This window comes from Nomascus leucogenys, chromosome 15 (genome assembly GCF_006542625.1).
Source record: "Nomascus leucogenys isolate Asia chromosome 15, Asia_NLE_v1, whole genome shotgun sequence".
NCBI lineage: Eukaryota > Metazoa > Chordata > Mammalia > Primates > Hylobatidae > Nomascus > Nomascus leucogenys.
In genome coordinates, this window is record NC_044395.1 from 39,063,557 (window position 1) to 39,085,531 (window position 21,975).

Here is a 21,975-nt window from a genome sequence, read left to right on the forward strand (position 1 = left end):
TGTCATTGGCCGCCGACATCCTCCCTTTGTGGGCGCTTCCTGCGTCGCGGAAGTTGGGAGTTGGGAGGAGCCATCGGGTGACGCGTAGCCTCCGCAGCCAATCAGGGATGGGGAAGGGAGGCCGAGAAGGAAGCGGATCCGTGGCCGCGCAGCTAAACAGCAACCCCCTACCCGCTTCGTCTCCCTCCGCCGTTATCGGGGCCTAAGCGGGAGCGGCTGGCACGGCGTCACTGGGTGGGCTGGGGCGGAAGTGGAGGCGGAGGGAGACGGTGGCGTCGTCCGCGGGGCCGTGGGCTCTCGCGGCGAGGCCCTGGTGGGCGCGAGGCAGGGGGTGGGGGAGGAGGAGGAGCCCGCGCCCCGGGCGGCGGCGGCGGCTCTCGGGTTCTCCGTAGGGCCCCGCCTCGGAGCGGGCGGCGGCGGAGGAGGAGACTGAGGAGCAGGATGGCGGCCTCGGCCCTGTACGCCTGCACCAAGTGTACCCAGCGCTATCCCTTCGAGGAGCTCTCCCAGGGCCAGCAGCTCTGCAAGGTCCGTGGGCTCCGGGAGGCGGGCGGGATGCGTGTCCTCGGCCGTAGCCGAAGGGGGCCGGGTAGCCGCTGCACTGCAGCCCCTCTCTTCGCCGGCGCCTTAGGGGTTTGGGAGTCTGGAGCCCTCGCCTCCCCATTCGGGGACCCCTTTTTCTGGGGGCTTGAACATTAGCTGGGAACGGCCCCTGAAAGGGAGGCAGAATCGTGTCCTCTTCCAGGCGGCTCAGGAGGGTGCCGGGCCCCGTCAGCGTCTGGGGGTCTCAGGGGTGGGGTTGAGTGAGGCAGCCACCTGTCTATGCCGCAGAGACCCAGGGGTGGAGATGTTTTCATCTCGGTTTTCTGCCTGGTCTGTCCTCTTCTTCCACCAGGAGGCAGGGGACGGTTTTTGCACTTTCTTGCTAGGAACCCGAAGCCGCAAAGCTGATGGCATCCTTCTTCCCTGTCCAGGAAAGCGAAGCGACTGGTTTGGGAACAGAATGCTCTGATTTGGAGCTCCTCCCATCCCATTAAAGCCTGGATGCTGTCTGTGAGCAACCGTGCAAAATAATAAGTAGTTTCACGTTTAACCAATCCTTGAAATCGGCCCTGACAGCTTTCTTAATTTGTCTGTAATATACCCCCAAGTCTACTAAAGACAAAGACACCTATGCCTTACCTAAGGAATTATATTGTGATTGGCCACTTATATGATAAAGCATCCAGTTCTTTACGTTGGGGCCTGGTTTTATAAATGTTTTAGACATTTCACTAGGTTGGGTAAACAGGTTTGGGTAAACCAGAAGAGTGAGATTTGGGACTTTCAGATAGATACTGACTAATGTATTGTCTTATTACAGGAATGTCGGATTGCACATCCTATTGTAAAATGTACTTACTGCAGATCAGAATTTCAACAAGAGAGGTTTGTATACTGAACAGTTTTTGACTGTTAAAGACAAGTGTTGTCTGTATGGAATACTTGGGGGTTGTAATCCCATATTTTTATGAAAGTATTTTTAAAAAATGGTTTAGCCCCAGGAATTTTAAGTTGTAAACCTTTTATACATGGTGGGAGAGAGAATGTTGCCAAAAAAACCAGTGGTGGTTAATTTACATTTAGACTATATGAGAGAAAGAATAAATTACTACCTGGAAAATGTACAGCCTTGCTAATGAAAATGCAAATGTAAACAGTTAGGTTAAACTAAAAAAAATGATAAAGCCTTAATGGACCTGAGGAAAGGTCTGTAGTGTTACCAACTGCCTTCCAAGGGTGAAATCTAATAATTTGTTACATGGAAGAGGAGTAGTACGTAACATTTTTAACAGTTAGTTCCACTCTGAGAGTATATACAGAAAGTAGCCTCAGAAAAGAACAAATAATTTCTTCGTAAGTAGGTGTGGGCATTATAATGTTGGACAGTAGCCAAGTGGAAGATTAGGTAGGCACTGGTATTGTAATGCTGTGCATTAATAGTTTCAAGTGTGAAGATTTTGGAGCTATATAGGAAACATTAAGATGTTTTGTTTACAAAAAGAAATACACAATAAAAATATAAAAACATTTGTCGTAAGTTAATTTGGGTAAAACAACTCTGAAAATATCCTTGTATTTTTGAAAAAAATCCGTGGTCCATATTAGAGTAAGTTTTAAGTACGGCAAATCTTTGACTCATTTTATTTTGACATTGTGTTAATTACTTTAGAAAGCTACATAAACATGATCTATATACAATTTCTTTTTCAGCAAAACTAACACAATTTGTAAGAAGTGTGCTCAAAATGTGAAGCAATTTGGGACGGTAAGTATGTCTTATGTTTTCATGTCATTGTTACCAGTTAATATTTTTCACAGAGCTGTACCTTGTAAAAAAAAAAAAAAGCACTGGCTGGGCGCAGTGGCTCACGCCTGTAATCCCAGGAGTTTGGGAGGCTGAGGCAGGCGGATCACGAGGTCAGGAGATGGAAACCATCCTGGCTAACACGGTGAAACCCCGTCTCTACTAAAAATACAAAAAAAAAAAAAAATGAGCCAGGCATGGTGGTGGGCGCCTGTAGTCCCAGCTACTCCAGAGGCTGAGGCAGGAGAATGGCGTGAACTCAGGAGGCAGAGTTTGCAGTGAGCAGAGATCCTGCCACTGCACTCCAGCCTGGGGGACAGAGAGCGAGACTGTGTCTCAGAAAAAAAAAGTACTGCTATGCTCTTAGATATTTCAACATACCATATTTTATGAAAGACATTTTCCATAGTTACTTTGATGGAAAGGTGACAACATTTAAAAACAGTCAAATTATATACCTGTTTTACATGTATTGAATCCAGTGTGAAATTTGTGAAGCTATTCTTTAAAGTGAAATATAGCAAATTCTTGGTTATGGAGAACTTATCCATAAAGTTTGCATGATCAGACTTTAGCCCACTTCAGAACAGCCTCCTCAGAACTATTTTTATAAAACAGCACAATTAAGATATTTATTGACGGAAGTCATGACCCAATCCTAGTACAAATTGTCTTATATGTATACTATAATCATTATAGGTATATTATACCAATATTATTTATTATTGGTCAAAAATGCTAACTTTAACGCTCTAAACTGTCCTGAATCATCTTTTGAATATCAAAGAAAATCAAGGTATGTTTTTATAGTTTATGTTGAATATGCTTGTCTCCTTTTAAAGTTGAAAATCACTTATAGTATATATTCCTTATATGATTTGTACCTATATGTGATGAAAAGTTAACATTTTTTAAATAAATGATATGGTCATTAAGCTAACTAGGATATTAAATTAATAGAAGGACATTTCCTCAAATTCTTGATTCATGAGACTTCTCTACATGTGTACCTTTATTTTCATTCTTTAAAACCTTTTTTATGTGTAGTTTTGTATTATCTAACAGACTATGCAAATCACAAATCTATTTCTCATGATCTTAGAGTAATAGTTTCATGACTAGAAATAAATACTAGTTGAATGCATAGAAACATAGTATGAAAGTTATTGCATATGACAGGGCAACAAACTTGACAGAAAACAAATTTTTTACGTGAGTTTTCTTAATTCCAGAAATATGTCTACAATACTGGGTATATGCTATGCAGCAAATATTTAATGTTTTTAAAAGTCTCAAAATGTGTATGTTTTTCAGCCCAAGCCTTGTCAGTACTGTAACATAATTGCAGCATTTATTGGTACCAAGTGTCAGCGTTGCACAAATTCAGAAAAAAAGTATGGACCACCTCAGACCTGTGAACAGTGCAAACAGCAATGTGCTTTTGATCGGAAGGAGGAAGGAAGAAGAAAGGTATGCTTTATTTATGTTATGACGTCTTCTGGAAATTAAATAAAATGCCAAACAAGTTGGAAATTACAATTAATACACTACTGAGACAGGATCTATTCTTTAGGTCCATGAAAGCAAGTAGTTAGATGAAAGTGCAGGAATAGTGAGTTTTCTCCTTGTTTGCATGATACATAGTTTCATGTACTATACTTTAAAAAATATTCTAGGGTGGCTATTCTGTACTAGTTGGCTATCCCACATTTGGTTCAGGAGCTTTAACTAATTGCTGTTAAATAACTCCTTTTACTTTACCCTTTTGCTGGTTACTTGACATCACTGGTGTGAAAAAAATACCTGATGGCACATTGGCACATAAAATTCAGTTACTCTTGTGCCTTTTGATACAGGCTCTTATTTGAAACTGTTGTTTGTTTTTGTCTACCTGCAGTGACTTAATAAGTATATGTGTTCATGTGATAATTCCTTTGCCGATCAGCATTTACACAGGCCTCCTGTTGCCTATCAATTTTAGTTGATTTGGAGAATGACTACCTCTTTGAGGGGCTTCCTCAGGTCTCCCCACAGCAATGTACGTACCGTGTTATAAGACATGTCCCTCCAGCATGTCTGGTACATACACATCATGGAATACTGTGGATGGAATACATGTGAACAAACAAGATAAAAAGTTGGTTTTATTTTTAGAGGTTTAGTCAGTACTTTTGGAAAGTCTTCTTTGACACAGGTACGATTGATTCTCATTATATGTGGTAGTTCTTTAAAGTTCCCACTAAACAGTGAATATGGTAGTACCCACCTTATCCCTGGGAGATACCTTCTAAGACCAGTGGATGCCTGAAACTGGGGATAGTAACGAATCTTACTGTGTTTTCTGCTATACATACATGACTATGATAAAGTCTAGTTTTTTAATTAGGTATAACAAGAGACTAATAAAAATAATAAAATAGAACAATTATATTAGCATACCCCAGTTACAGTTATATGAATGTGGTCTTTATCCCTTAGAATAGTGTATCGTATGTAATATTTTTAGACTAAGGTTGACCATGGGTAACTAAAACTGTAGATGGGGGAGTACTGTATTGAAGCATTGCCCAAGAGAAATAAGGATTAAGTTCACATCTCCAGTAATAACATGTTGGTCAGTTGATCAATATATAACCTTATTTTGTTTGTGTTCCTGTTTGACGATATCTCATTTAATATATACTGTCGATTCGCCAGGCATGGTGGCTCACACTTGTAATCCCAGCACATTGGGAGGCTGAGGTGGGTGGATCACGAGGTTGGGAGATCGAGACCATCCTGGCTAACACGGTGAAACCCCGTTTCTACTAAAAATACAAAAAATTAGCTGGGCGTGGTGACAGGCACCTATAGTCCCAGCTACTCGGGTGGGTGAGGCAGGAGAATGGCGTGAACCCAGGAGGCGGAGCTTGCAGTGAGCCAAGATTGCACCACTGCGCTCCAGCCTGGGTGACAGAGACTCCGTATCAAAAAAAATATATATATATATGTATATATACATATATATTTATATATATATATGTGTATATGTATATATTTATATATATACACATATATATTTATATATATGTATATGTATATATATGTACATATATGTATATGTATATATATGTATATATGTATATGTGTATATATATGTATATATGTATATGTGTATATATATGTATATATGTATATGTATATATATATGTATATATATGTATATGTATATATATTTATATGTATATATATATGTATATATATGTATATGTATATATTTATATATATTTATGTATATATATTTATATGTATATATATTTATATGTGTATATATATATATATATACTGTCGATTAATTTAATTGCACTGATGGCCAACAGCATTAAGAGTGCCTGAGCATAACTTACGTAACACACGTATTTTCTCTGTAAGACACATCACAGCCTTCGTAGCTTTCCTTTTTTAAGTTCAGTGTTACATGTGTATGTTTATTATATAGGTAAACTTGTGTCATGGAGGTTTGTTGTACAGATTATTTCATCACCCAAGTATTAACCCTAATACCCATTAGTTATTTTTCCTGATCCTTTCCCTCTTCTACCCTCCACCATCTGATAGGCACTAATGTGTGTTGTTCCCCAGTGTGTCCATGTGTTTTCATCATTTAGTTCTTGCTTATATGTAAGAACATGTAGGATTTGGTTTTCTGTTCTTTTGTCAGTTTGCTAAAGTTAATGGCCTCCAGCTCCATCCATACTCCTGGAAGGGACATGATCTTGTTCTTGTCTATAGCTGCACAGTATTCCATGGTATATACGTACCATGTTTTCTTTATCCAGTCTACTAACGATGGGCATTTAGGTTGATTCCATGTCTTTGCTATTTCACATTACAACCTTCTTGAGCCTAGGAACATTATACAGCACTTTGGCAGTACTCTTTGGGACTATAAAAACTTGAAAAACATGGCACTAAATAGACTGTGAAAAGGATACTTGTCTGAGAGGTGAAATGGATAAGGCAGAGCATCACCTTGTTCCACCTCAGCTGGGAATGTGTGCTATTGGGTGGCACAGATTTTTCACCACTCTTGTGTATGTGTGCAGTGGCCACAAAAGTGCTACAAGTCTTGATTTTTGGGTTACAGATACATTTTACTAGGTAGGCAAATACACGAATAGGAAATGCAAGAATAATGAGAGGCAACTGTGTGTGTCATTTAGGTGTTTCTGTTTTTCTGTAAATTTACAATACTTACTGTAGTGAAAAATTATTAGTAATTACACAGTGATTTAAGAATTCAGGCTATATTTCTTGGGAGTATATCAGTCAGTTTATGCTTATTCTCCTGGAATAAGAAAAAAGGTAACATTTTCTTTGTCTTCAAATTAAAAATGCCTCAAAACTGATGTCATCCTCATCAGTTTTATAATTCTCCAAACAAGTATTTTCCCAAGTTTCAGAGAAGTCCAATTTTATTTCTGTTTTGCTAAAAATCCGTGAATATGTGCATACATGCATTTGCACATGTTATGTGTGGAATATAGGTGGAAGTTGAGTGGTTTATCTTACCTGGTTTCATTTACAGCCAGCTTATATGGGTACATTTAATTTAACACATTTTCTTGAAAGGTTGATGGAAAGTTATTATGCTGGCTTTGTACTTTATCGTACAAAAGAGTTTTACAGAAGACGAAAGAACAGAGGAAGAGCCTGGGATCTTCACATTCAAATTCATCTTCTTCATCTCTTACTGAGAAAGACCAGCATCATCCAAAACATCATCACCACCATCATCACCATCACCATCGTCACAGCAGTAGCCATCACAAGTAAGTACTTTGAAATCATATTTTCTAAAACCCTTCCTTGCATTTTAATGCCATTTATTGATGTTTACTTCTTGCAAATATTGACTATGTGCTTGTCTAGTTTCCATTGTACACAGTAAGCATCTTGAGTGTCTTAAGGCTGTGTCTCCATTTTATTCAGTGTATAATGTTATATACATGGAATATGTTTAGCTGTTTACCATAATGCAGATAAGATATTTAGGAAATTAATCTATAAAATTATAACCATATAAAGTCAAAATACAAGTACATCAGTTATTAACACTTAAATAACTTATCAAAAGCCTCAGTATTCTTTTTTTGTTTAAATAATTGTTAAAGTTTTATTTGAAAAATTATATTTATCTTAGTTGTCAATTTGTTTTAGTAAAAACAAACCGAAACAAACCAATGACTGGGGTTGGAGAACATATTTTAATACTATAATTTGTTACTATGATAGAAGCATTTCTAATCTTTGTGGTCCCCAAAATATGAGAAATATTTTTAACTAGTGATACTTTGTGTTTTTTCAAACGTATATTTAGGAACTCTACTTAAATACAGACAGCTGTAGTTTTCCCTCAGTATGCTTAAGGGATTGGTTCTGGAACCCCCTCATAGACCAAAATTTGCCTATACTCCAGTTCTGCAGTTGGCCCTGTGGAACCTGCCTATAGGAAAAGTTGGCCTTCTATGTATGCAGGTTTCACATCATCCAAATACTGTATTTTTGATCCGTATTTGGTTGAAAAAAAAAATTCTTGTATAGATGGTCCCATACATTTCAAACCTGGGTTGTTCAAGGGTCAGCTGTACTTGATTTTTAAAGTGACCTGTGGGGGGAGTTATGTAGTAGTAGTACCTTAACCCTTGATGTGTGTGGTATAAAGATTTTTTAAAATGCAATTTTAGTCTGCCCATTTTCAGAAGAATTTATTATTTGTTCCTAAATTTTTCTGTGAGTCTTTATAAGGTTTCAGATAGTTATTTAAAACAATTTACAAAAAAACTGATGCCCACCTCGTTTTGGAACACATGCAGTATTTTTAGAATGTAATGTAGTTCTGTCTAATTAGTAAGATTTGTTCTAAACTGTATCCAATCACCTATTAGATTATGAGGTTACGTTGAGGTTAGTGATGTTTAATTCTACCATGTTGTAGTGCTTTCTAAATGTGGCAGTGGTAGACTACAATGCAATGCCTTCTCTTCTGGCTGTTTAGAAGAAATCTTGTGATCTTTATATCAGAGTATTTCAAGAAGCAAAATAATATAAGTCTACCTTGTTTTTGCTTGCTTTAAGAAAAAATATGACAAAATGACTATATAGCATAATAGCATATGTCAGACCTACTTCTAAGACTCCCAAAATGTCTCCTTTCCCTATTCTTTACAGATAAATTTGTCTTAGCGTGATGTAAAAGGACAGAATCAGATTATGTTTGTGAAGACTAAAGTATGTGACAGCAACTTAATTTTTTGAAAGAATGACAGGTTTCAAAAATAAAGGGAAAGATAACAGCATTGAAAATTAAAGTCTTCAATTTTTTTACTTTTGGTTACTTATGAAATACAAACATTATTTTCTATTTGATGGCTGTTGACCATTTGATGAGCAGTTAGTTTGTAGGGTCCTATCTTAAGTTCAGTAGATCAGAATGAAAATGAGCATTCATATTGTGATAGATAGTGATCGGCAGGGGTAGGGGATGTGGTTGCCAGGTGGCACTAAGGTGGGTCTGAATCTAGGAAGGGACAACCCTCAGAAAGCTAAGATGGGAATTCCAGGTGTTTGTGTCAGTCATATTAATGTGATTATTCTTAACTTTGAGATATGGTTAGTGCTGTTAGGTCATGTATGGCTTGTTATGCTTATAATGAAATTTGTGAAGAAAAAAGGACAACTGCATTTCTCAATAGGATTTCCATTCATTCACAAGTAAGAATAACTCAGTTGATGGAATTGTTGCTATTAATATTTTTTTCCCAACTTGGTACTTGTTTACAGCTGAGTCTTAAGGTCTGTTTTTTTCTTTTGCTTAAAAAACTTCTACAGCTGAACCAATAGTAAATTTTAGACACAGGTAAACATGTATATGTATATATATGTATGTCTATTTTGTATATGTTAGCACTGTACTAAGTGCTTTTACATACATAACTCATTTAATGCTCATATCAGCATAAGGTATGTATTACATATGAGGGAACCGAGGCTGGGGATTTTAAGTAATTTGCATAAGGTCACAGCTCAGGTCTTCTAACATCTTCTAAATTGTGTAAATACATGGCATCTGGTTCATAGGAGATGCTCTCTACATGCTGAGTGAGTAAGCTAGGGGTTAGTGAAGCATTGATATGCAAGTTTAGGAGGAAAAAAATGAAGGATTCATGATGAATTATAAAGTGATTATTAGTATTATGGTAAAATACAAAAGGAGTATTACAGTATTAATTATGAGTAAAAGTAAAATAATTTGTTACTATGAAATTTCTCAATAGTTTCAGCGTAACTTCTCCAGAATACTAACTAAAGAGAGATCTATGGACTTTGGAGAGGATTCTTAAGAAAACTGGGAAAGAATCAAAGAAATCAATATATTTCCCCATTTAAATTTATATACTATTCTGAGCAACTTGAGTTACTCCAGAAGAAGAATCTCTACTTTGGATTATTAGGAAAGCCTTAACTTTTAAAGATACAAATTTTGTGTCTGAAATAGTCAGGGCAGCCAAAGTACAGTGACATCTAGACACAAGCATGAAAACTACTTGTGTAACCCACCCTTTGTATGATATTAAATTGAACTGTGGAGATCCTGATTAAAAAGAATTCTTGAACTTAAGATGGTTAGTAGTCATTTGATAAAATTTATCTCATCAGAATGTGATTTATTCAATATGTATTAGCTTAGTCTGAAAACTTAAATATACCTTTCTCTGAACAAAATATTATAAACATAAAATTTGTATCCATTGAGAAAGAATGTTAAATTTAGATGTATTAAATAAATAAATGTCGTTATTAGATGTCATTTGTGTATTTTTCAGAATCAGCAATCTAAGTCCAGAACAAGAGCAGGGACTGTGGAAACAGAGGTAAATACATTGCTGTATTTTCTGAAGTATTTTGAAATGTATATTTATAAATGTGATATCCCTTCAACTTTGTTACTTAAGCCTTACCAAAATCAATATTTTCAGTAATATTTTAGGGGAAGATGAATAACTTATCATTTGGTTTCTCTGTCCTTTTTACTCTTAACTATTCTTATTAATGTTTGGTTTCAGCCATAAATCCTCTGCAGCAATTCAGAATGAAACTCCAAAGAAAAAGCCCAAATTGGAATCTAAGCCATCTAATGGAGATAGGTAAAAATGAATTCTTTTAGTGTTGTGAAAATTCAACTTAGTTGAATAGTTATGGTTGAATGCCAGTTATTACTAGATAAAAAAATAGAAACATGTATTTTCTACATTGACTTGAGTCACCTAGAAGAATAAACATAAATTAGTGTAAAATTTTTAGCTTAATTTTGGCAATAAGAAAGTGGCACTGAACTATGTTGTTCTATTTGGGAAATAAATTTGGGTTTTGAAGAAACAAATTTAAATGGAGAACATTATTTTTATCTTTATTCTTCAGTGAAACACAAATCTAATTGTGATATTTTAAATTGACCTGCTTAGAAAATGTTTTTAGATTAAAAATATTATGAGCATTACTTTGTTTTAGTTCATTAGCCAAAAGTTTGCTGATGTTACTGTACAAATTGGCTGCCTATTGCTTTACACTAGAAGTATTGACCCCCTAAAAGCTAATACTGAATTATATTTCTGCAGGTGTATGTAATGTGTGCCATTAGTAAGGTAATTTGCCAGTTGCATCCATTTCTGTCAGGTACATATTTTTTTGCATTAGCCTTAAGGATGTTTGTGGAATTGTCTAATTTATGCAATTTGAACACCTGCTAATTTTCCTTCTACTTCATTTAACTGTGTTTTACTTTTTTCTTTTTAGTAGCTCTATAAATCAGTCAGCAGATAGTGGGGGAACAGACAATTTTGTCCTTATAAGTCAACTGAAAGAAGAAGTGATGTCACTTAAGCGTCTCTTACAGCAGAGAGACCAGACCATTTTAGAAAAAGATAAAAAGGTAAGAACATGGTTCATTGAAGCCTGGTAAAAGTTACGTGTTGACTGTTGCTTGATAATTGCAAATTTTATTAGACTTTCTTTAATAATTTGGTAATGTTTGTTGTGCATGATTTTTATAAGACAAATTACAAAAGCCCTCCCGAAGCCATCTAATGAAGATAGGTAAAAATGGTCTTTCAGAATTTTAGTTCTAAGAATTAACTGAGGCTTAATTAGGATAGTAATTTCCAAACTTTAATTTTCAGTAAGCATGTAATTTAAAAATAGGTCTAATACCTAATTAAAAATGAGATGTAAATGGAATATTTGATAAACTTTTTTGATGTAAGAATGTAGTTTGAACAGTCTGATACAACATTCATATATTTATATCAATCCAGATCAAAATACTGCTGAAAAGTAATGGTATGGGAATTTCCTGTAGTAGTCAGTAATTAGCAATAGATGTCTAAAAGCTCATTGTGTAGGAAGTAAGGGTACTTATTGGGACTTTATCAGTTAAATGAAGAGGAATATTAAAATATGTTGTTCATTTAGTGCAAAGAGGAATATTAACAGAATTATAGACGGATTTAAGGTCTTGTGCTATGAAATCAGGATGGCATAATAGTGGGCAGGCATGGAACAGGAAACAGTTTTGAAGTAATTTAGCCATACTTAGATTCAAATCCCAGTTCTAACATTTTCTGTGTGACCTAAAGCAGAATGTGTACTTCTTTGGGCCTCAGTTTGCTCATTTAAATGAGAGCATTAATACTATCTCAAGTGATGGTTGTGATGATTAATGAAAATGCCAAGTATTTATTATAGCTCCTGGTATGTATAAGTGCCCATAGGGGCTATTACTGTTTGATCATCTTTTGTACTTGTTTTATGGTCCCAGACAATGTAGTTTGACCTATATCAAATGTATTATGCAGTAGGAGAACACTAAAATCATTTCTTTTAAAAGAATAAGACCTTATTATGAATACATATGACTTATATCCATCTCTGAGTCTGTGCTTGAGTCTGTGCTGAGTTGGCTTTTACTTCTGGCATTCAATAATTTTTGATACATTTTTCCACACCTTGATGGTTAGTGGGCTTAATTTATTTTAATACATTTATACCTTTAAGCAAATTTAGTATATGAAAATTAGGAGTGACATATAAAATAAAAATAGGATAGTTACGGGTGTCTTTGTCTTATGGTTCTTTTTGATTGACAGCATTTTTTAAATTAGTGAGCCTTTATGGAAATTTGTCCTGTGTACAAAGTTTTAGAGACAAGCCAGGTATATCTGCATTAGCCTTGAGAAAAGTTGAATAAAATGCCAACTTTACTGCAAAATAGCAATGATTTCAAACCCAAGTAGTAATCAGTTATAGAATATTGACTGTTAGATTTTTCTTTCCTCTCTAGCGTAAGAGGTACTATCTTTGTATTGTGCAGTTAATTGAAGTTTTCTGCTTTTGTTAGTGTTCCTCTTTAAAAAAATCAAAACACTAATGGGGATTGAAATTAGCATTGTTGTAAGGAAAATCCTTATTGTAAACCTAAAATAACTATACATTTGCAACTTTTTCTTATAAATCTAAGACGACCAAGTTATTTTCCTGAATTGATTTCACAAAGTTATTTAATGATTTCTAGAGCCAGACACGGAACTAGATCATGAGGATACAAAGATGAATAAATAAGACATAATTCTTATTTTCCAGAAGTTCATAGTCAGGAGGCAACTCACAGTGTAGTGAATAGAGTAATTGTCTTAGCTGATCTGGTGTAAGTTGGTATTTCAGAACAGAAAATCTTTTGTGATTAGAGAAAGTTAGAAAGAGAGAACTTAGTTATACTTTGAATTTGACAAAAGCAAGGGTTTTTTTTTTTTTTAATAAGAATATAAGACTCCATGATTTTATCTATTTTTGCTGTTGTATGTCTTTCAGTTTATTAGATACTGGGTAATTACAAAGGAGAATGTGTAAACCTTTAAAGCTGGCATAATGAAAAACATTAAAAAATAACCTGGAGTTGCTTCTGCATGGTTCTAATAGTGAAATTACATAATAACTTATTTAGTTTGAAGTCATGAGATATTATACTGTTAGGTATGTCATTTATGAAAAAATTATCATGTAGCCTTCTTCCTCAAAGCACTGAGTTTTTTCTTGTATTTGTCTAATTTAGCCCAAATTTTATGGTAACCTTCTTTCCTTTCTCATTCTGTGTTAGTCGTATTTCTGTACTTTGTTCTCTATTTTTACCTCAAGTGTTAGGTGGTATTGTGTATATAATCCTGGACATAAATTAAAAAATGAAAACAGTGTAGCTATTGGCTGAAAAGACCATTCCTTTTTATATTACCCAGTATGAAATTTCTTTCTTCAAGCATTGAAAGATTATTTTACCCTTAAGCTAGTTTAAATGTTTGTTTTTACTATTATTGAAGTACATTTTTAAATGAGGCATTTTCCCAGTTATTAGCCGTTAAGCTTTTTTGTTGGCATACCAGTTGCCAAACTTTATTTCCAGTCGAGCCATGTTTAGGAAAAAAAGAAAACTCAAAAATTTTACTGATGGTCAGGTATTAACATTAAAATTATACTATTGTAAAGCAGATAGATTTCATCATTTCACAAAACAAATTTTAGATAGCTTTTACAATTCAGGAAACTGCAGTTAACATCTTCCACTTTTGTAATGAAATGTGAGTTTATTGTGAAAGTTATTTAAAATGGTGTGCGTGTGTATGTGTGCAAATATATACATATATATCTTTTTTCTTTAATCTCTCAGTTAACTGAACTAAAGGCAGACTTTCAGTACCAAGAGTCAAATTTGAGAACAAAAATGAACAGTATGGAAAAAGCTCACAAAGAAACTGTGGAACAACTTCAGGTAACTACCATCATTTACGTAAAATGTTAGGCAAGAAGGGCTAAACTTGAGTAATAGCATTCATTGACTTAGATTGTTATTGGTAGCCCTATTTTGTGCATAGTTGGTGCGTTTCAGTTTTGGTTTTGACTTTATAATCATGTTTAATCTTGATCCCATTAGAAGTTATTGTTTGAAATTACTTGAAAAGGGGATTCAGTACTTTAATACTGAAAACTTTTGCCTAAACTTCAAATGGAGTTTTTGGAGGAGGGTATCATTGGAGTATGTTTAATTGATTATTGGGCTTATAGCAAAAAATTAAAAATCAGATTCATGAAACTAAGGTGAAGAGCAGATCTTCAGTAGCAATCATTCTTCGTATTAATATTTCCTTCCAGATAATGGGAAAGGAGATGGGTGTATAAAACCAATTCTTAAGGACCTCGAGTGGCAAAAATGTATGCAAAGCAAGAGAGTCTACTTAACCTGTGTACAGTGGTTTGCAAAGTGCCAAATAGGGTTCTGCTAAATGCTAACAGGTAGTGATCTACCTGAACCTCAGAGTACTGCAAAGTAGCATTTTAAGTACACAGAACAACTGAATGGTGAAGTCAAGAGTCACCACAGTAACAATCTGATGTCTGGCGTGCAGAGATGGTGAACATCCAATATGGATACAGAATGCTACCATGTTAAGCTTGTTCTCATCTAGGTTTCATAAATTTAGAAATCAGACCACACTATACTAATTACATGTTTGATTTATACAGTCTCACATTTGTAGAATTAATCTTTAGTAACAAAATTTTTAAGGTGTAAGAAGTTTTAAGTGTTAGTGGAAGATGGCAGCACACAGACTTCAGACTTGGGAGAGTACAGCTTCAGAAGGAAGGAGTTAATACTGCCCTGTTTCATTTTGTTTTTTTCACATTGTAACACCAAGGGATATTTGCTGTTCCTTTCTTTTGGTTTTGTATTATTCATACTTCTTTGCAAGTAGCTTAAATTAGTAGGATTTAGGAACTTGCTGAAATTCGAGGTACAGATTGTCTGGTCTTAATCCCTATCGTACTATTACAAAGACTGTTGAAAAGGAACCTCATGTAGAACCTGGGACATAGTAGGCATTCAAATAATTTGTTGACTAAGTGGTGATTTATGGAAATGCCCATCTGCCCTCTGTTCTGAGAGATTGCCCATATCATATATCAGATTCTTATATATTAGTTAATGTTTTTATCCACCAGCAAGTATTACTTTTAATTTTATGTTATTCCTATTTTTCTTAATCAGTTATTAATGCTGAATGATTACCTGGAACAAAATCTTCCACCTGGTGATCTTTGATTTAATGTAATGTAACCAAAGCTCTGAAGTAAATCCAGAATGAGATAACAGAATAACTGCAATAGGTGCTTAGATATGTTTTAACTTAGTGCTCCCCACTGTTCAAAAGAGCAGTTTGTGTTTTGGTTTTTCTTTTTTAAAATCATAGTTGCAAATACATGGAGTCATCTTTGACTTAGCCTGATTGATATCTTAAGCCTACCTCCTCTTGGTAATTGAAGTTTCATGTAGTGTAAAAGTAGCTAATATTTAAATAGGACATTTTGACATGATTTTACTTATGCTGTCTTACTTGTTACAAAAACTGAGTTATGTGATATGCCCATTTTACAGAGGAAACTGTGATCACACAGTAAGCGGTGACATAGAAATCTCTGTCTTCTGACTCCAGTTTATCTATACTTTTCCCTGTTCTACACTAGTTCCCACCACTTCAGGTTCCTCAGGTTTTCTATTTCATCCTTCCTATCAGGCCACTTCCTTGATTTTTTCCCTAGAGACAATCTGTCATAGCTGAGTGCCTCTTTTTACCTCAGTTCCTTTAGCAACCAGTGATTAACTAGTAGGATTCTTTACTGAGGTGAGGAAACAGGTAATTTTTTTTTATTTTTATGTAATAAGGAATTGAATCCGGTGACACAAGATGGATCTTGCGCTAATAGCTAGTAAAATATTTTTAACTACCAAACCTATGACAAAACACTGAACATCACATGAAAAGATTGTTCAAAATGTCACCCCAAAATACCCCAAATATTGAAAATACTAAGAATATCAAGTAAAAACTCTTATTCACTTAATTAGGTAAGTGGTTAAAAGGAAAGGGACCTAATATTTGAGTGCCTTCTGTGTACCAGGAACTATGTTAAGCTAAGTGTTTTATATATTTGGTAAGTTCCTTCAACTCATTTTGAGTTCGGATGGTGGAGTTACTGTGTTACAAATGAGAAAATATGTTCCAGGTTATGTAGCTGGTAAGCAAGCCAGGATTTAAAGCAGGATCTGTGTAATTCTTAATCCTGATATTCTTTCCTATGCACCAACATGTCTAAACTTTAAAACTTAGCTTTCTTAAGAGTCTGTAAAGAATTTCATTGATTTTTTTTTTTTGGCTGACTGCAAAATGAAGTAATTTTAGGATAAAACAATTTAAATGTACATATATTGAAATATTGCATTATAAAATTCACTTTTAAGGTATTCAAATTAGAATAAATTTGGACTTGTACTTAACAATTGTGTTATTTATTTACCTTAAAGACTTTTTTCTTATGTAATTTATTAAGAAATGTCTTTTATTAGTGATATAAATACATTAAAAGCAAATTGGAAATTAGCTACTAAAGCATTAAATGGAAAAATTGCTTTGAAGACCTAATGTTCAAATTATTGTATTTTGTACTTAAAATATGAAAATTATAAACACTTCATTTCTTGATGATTGAGATAAGAACTTGTAGATTCACATTTTAACTATTTTGTATCAGTATAAACATTTTTACGTAAATAAAACTTACAGATCTAGTGGAGATCTTTGAGTCAAATTTGCAGACTCAAAATTTGGAATTGATACTGAATTTGAAATTGAAGTTTTTCATTGCCACCTTAGTTATTAATAACTACTGAATAGAAAAGTTCTATTAATCGTGCATCTGAACATAAAAAATTATTTGATTTGCACATGTAAGATAGTACTGAGAATATTTGTATTTTAGAGGTCATGGGTGTTAATTAGCAAGAGCGACTGGAGAAGAAGGGTGGGGGAATGGAATAATAAAGTTTGAAAAAGGTTATTTCATGAAACTACTTTAAGATGGCATACAGAGAAGGCAGAGTGTTATCTGGCCATAAAAAGCTAAAATTAGTATAAAATATGAAGTACTGAGGTTAGAAAAGTCTGTCTATATAATAAAAATTCCTGAAACCTGTGAAGGAAAATGGTGTTGAAACATAAGTCAGAGGATATCTTTTAAGTTTAGGGCAGTGCTGTCTTTTCATCACTTTGCCCATTTTGGCTCAAACTACAAAAATGCTTGATCATTAATGTATTTGTATATATAGGGATCCTTACTAAGTTTCCACATTTAAGAGACTAAATAAGGTGACAAAGGCAGTCAAAATGTGAAAATATTCAGTGTACTTACACATTCCTCATCACTAAACTAGTGATGGATGGACATTTAATAATGAAATTCAAGTCAGATGATGAAATGAAATTTTGAATCTTTGCAAAAATTCAAGCTTTCATGAGATAGGAAATGATGTGGAATTGCTCAAATCACACTAACATCAGTATCAGATGACTATGGTAATTAAAGGAACAACAAGATAATGAGTGGTTCTGATGGGTGCTTTAAAAAAAAATTGAATATCATTGGGTGCATTTGGCAAACTAACAAATTCTGAGTATTTTTTGCAAAAATGACCTCTTATGCTTGTTCTACAAGAGAGTAAACATAGAAGAAAGACCTTATACAGCTTGTCAGGAAATATTCCTCCCAAATCTTGATTCATTCTTTGATTTTATTAATTGTAAATTACAACTTATTTTCAGTTTTCATGTTTTTAAGATGAAGGGCCAAACACCTTTTCCCTATTAAAATTTGGACCTTCTTTTAAGTGGATTCACTTTGTTTCCTTTTTTGTAACCAATTATGCATCTTTGGACACAATTATATTAATAATGACATATACAAAGGGGGCTGATTAGCAAATCTAGAATTTTCCTTCTGCATGTTCATCCTTAAAGAGATGAATGTAAATGTATCAACTCTTTCATTTAATGTTAGTGCTTTAGTTAAATATTTATATAAATGAAAACAGTATTAAATAAGTAGTATTCTTCAGCATGACTTAATAATATTTCAAACATTTTTAATCTTGAATGTTTTTGTCTCCCACAGGCCAAAAACAGAGAACTACTCAAACAGGTTGCAGCATTATCAAAGGGTAAAAAATTTGACAAAAGTGGAAGCATACTAACATCTCCTTGAGAAAGTAATTTGTTTAGCGTTTCTTCTTACAATGTAAATTTGGGGGAAAAAAATTCTGTGAAGCCCTTAAATTCTGTGTAGTAGAAAAATATTTTTGCACACCAAATGAATTGGTGTGTTTCCTATTCACTTTTGTAATTGATATACAGCATTTTTTAAGTTGTAAAACATTCAAATAAAACTTCAACTGGTTTGAAGTAACTTTTTAATTATTTGATATCCAGGAACTTTTTTGCCAGCAATAGTGTTAAACAGTTGTAAAGGAGTGCATGAGTAGTGCTCTTTGTAAAACGCAACATGCAATAATAGAGTAGGTATGGTTTAAGAAGTCAGAGCAGCAGGGTTTTTTTGTTTTGTTTTTGTTTTACACTATGCTAATTTCAGACAGTTTTCAATTTAGAAATACAAAAACTTTTAAACTCGAAAAATGGCGAACACTGGTTTTTTGCGAATTGTGTTTTTACTTTGCATCAACATGAATTTAGGAGAAAATCACGGTGCTTTTATTAAATGAACTTCAGATATATGTAAATTTGTTTTTTAAAGTTACATCATTAACATTAGTAACCTAGCATTTTCATTATTGGTATAGGAATTAATGTTTATTGTACAGTATGTAAGGTAAAATGTGTTTCCGTTTTGTAAAAACTACTGTAGATTTTTACTTACAAGTGCCTTTTTGCCACCTAATGTTTTTATTTATAGGAATGCTGATCTTTTGTACATAGTTTGTTTTAAAATCATGTTTAATAAATGTTTGTATATAAATGCATATGTACAGAAGGCCTATTTCAAAAGGAAATCAAAGTTGCTAGTAAAATGTTTGAGATTACATTTAGAACTAACTGATAATGCATATAGATTGTAGAAAATTTTGTGATTTGTTTCTGTGTGATAAGAGAAGCTGTTGGTCTTTGAATTCGTTTAATTATGTCAAAATAGTTCCCCAAAGATTTAATTTTAAGTTGCTTCTTAAAGAGTAATTTTATTTTTTATGTCATATGGCTTCATATTAGTATTTTGTGAGTTACATGTTTTGCTTTATTTTTTATAAAATTTCTTTAAATTTTTAATGTTTCTACAATGATCCTTATATCTGCTTTCCCTATGTGTGGTTATCTAAGTTAATATTTATGTACAACATACTTAATTTGTAAATTTAAAGCAAATCTGAAAAAAATTAAATCTTTTTAATCCAATCTGTGATAATCTTTGAATAAATTGGAATCTACTATAAGATTCAGGCACTATAAATAAATTGTCCTAAAGTCTTTAAAATTGTCTATAAAAGGTTAAAGTAGGGTGGGGTAGGTTATGTGAAGCTAATGACTAATTATATTCTGATCCAGCGGTTTTCAGCCTGAAATGGAATTTATCTCCTAGTTATTATCAGTTCAGAGTTTTAGTTTGATTTTAAAGTATTGCTAGATACACTGTATAGAAGTGAGTTGCTTCTCTTAATAATTTATGGGCAAAGATAAATTTGCTTCATGTAAAACTGTTACTAAATTTATAAGTTTTAAAGGTTTTGTTTTTATACAAGCATTGATTGTGAATGTCATATCAAAGATTGGCTTTTTTAAGAACACATGATTGAAACTTTTTTTTTTTAACATGATGTGTTTCAATAGACTGTTCTCATAGTTCATTATAAAGTGATACCAAATAATTCTTTGTCCATTTTCAAAGCATAATATAGCGTAATTTTCAAGTGATAGAAAAAGATTCAGTTAGAATCTTGTAAACTAAACCAGTTTATTTTTATGGGATCTTCATGTAATAATTTTCTTAAATTTAGTACTCTCAACCATGATAGATAATGCCTTAACATGGATTTTAATGTTTGCAGGATTTGCTGAATTCATAAGATAGTTATTACCTTTCTTTGAAATTTGTAATGTTTTATATTCTTGTTTCATAGCCATTTGTCAGTCCACAGTGGTGATTATGGTTTTACTTTTTGATAGTTCTTACACCTTGTTGGAGAAACTACAAAAGAAAGTTGTCCTTCTCCTTAGCTAACATCAAAATTAAAAATAGTTTAATATTAATATTAGCTAACATTAAAATGGAAGGTAATTCAGTTTTAATGTTAGCTAACATTAACAGTCTAATAATTTAGCTTTGTAAATTCCAAGGCTAAAACCCTTTCATGGGCTTCACAGTATTTAGTCCTAATTAAATACCCTTCTTTATTCCATGACCTTATTTTATAACTTAAATTTTTTGCAATTGTATAAACTAGTAATTCAGTCCCAGTCCTGGATCTCTGTAGTGTTTTGACATAATAAACTGATATTCTTTAAATGTGGACCTGTAAGGAGATACTATGGTGTGGTGTATTGTGCTTTTAGCCTGTTTTCCACTATTAATTAGCATTTACCAGTAAGGGTTATTTTGACTCAAGTTATTTATGTATTAATAGCCTGTGAATATTGCAGTCCTTTTTAGATTATATTGGTCTAAATATGCATTCTGCAGTGAACCTGTTAAGCTGTTCACATGTATAGACTATTGAAATACTGTACTTGTACACATCTGACTGTTGACATTTTGTACTTTTTTCTAGATCCAATATTTCACAATAAAAAATTTGTCAAAGGCTTTGTATTAGTTTTCAATGGCTGCTGTAACAAATTCCCACAAACTTAGTGTCTTAATACAACAAAAATTAATTATTTTATGGTTCTAGAGGCCAGAAGTCCAAAATCAGGTTTACTGGTCTAAAGTCAAGGTATTGGCAGGATTGCTTCTTTCTGGAGGCTGTAGGGGAAAATCTGTTTTCTTGCCTTTTCTAGCTTCTAGAGCTGCATTCCTTGCATTCTGTGAGCTCATTGACCTTTGTCTTCAAAGCCCAGATTGTAGCATCTCAAATCTCTCTGCTGCTGTCATCATACCTTCTCTCTAAGAGTGTCTGTCTCCCTCTGTTCCCTCTTATAGGGACATCACGAGAACATTATTGGCTCCACCTGCACGAACGACGTAGTTTTTCCATCTCAAGTCCTTAACCTAGTCACATCTGCAAAGTCCCTATTGTCATATAAGGTAATGTATTCACTGGTTCCAAGGGTTAGGGCATGGACATATTGGGGGACCATTATTGAGCCTACATAGCTTCATCTACATTTTGCCCCCTTTTTCCAGTATGAAACCCTGAAACAACAGATACATGAGAGAAGTTTAGGCCAAACATTAGAAACTATTTTCCTGTCTGTCCATTCAGACCACTTTAGTACAATAGTTATTTTTCCTGGAAGAAATAAATTTGCATCTAATTGAGCAAGTATTTCAAGCTATAGTGAAGTTTTTGAAAACTTTGGAACATGACTAGTACCATGCTAGGTTGTTTGATACGTTGAAAGTTGAAGGTGTGATTAATTTATAGACTAGGTGGGCAGATAATGTACTTGGGAAAAAATCTGGAACCTAACTTTGGTATTATAAAGTGT

The 21,975-nt window shown here is 33.9% G+C and overlaps 1 protein-coding gene across 3 annotated transcripts; it reads left to right on the plus strand.

The window, feature by feature from the left end:
• The first annotated feature begins 115 nt into the window (after positions 1–115).
• Positions 116–21,130, plus strand: FAM76B (family with sequence similarity 76 member B). Of its 3 annotated transcripts, none has more exons than XM_030794678.1 (10): positions 116–528; positions 1,364–1,428; positions 2,254–2,308; positions 3,662–3,817; positions 6,959–7,158; positions 10,213–10,260; positions 10,453–10,533; positions 11,183–11,318; positions 14,103–14,204; positions 18,437–21,130. In XM_030794678.1, the coding sequence occupies exons 1-10, from the start codon at positions 442–444 to the stop codon at positions 18,524–18,526; spliced, it is 1,020 nt and encodes a 339-aa protein (XP_030650538.1). In that variant the 5' UTR covers positions 116–441; the 3' UTR covers positions 18,527–21,130. The 3 variants fall into 3 exon arrangements, with proteins under 3 accessions (XP_030650538.1, XP_030650539.1, XP_030650540.1); XM_030794679.1 differs by having other exon boundaries at positions 11,186–11,318; XM_030794680.1 differs by lacking the exon at positions 116–528 and adding an exon at positions 1,039–1,053 and having other exon boundaries at positions 18,437–18,723.
• Positions 21,131–21,975: the final 845 nt, after the last annotated feature.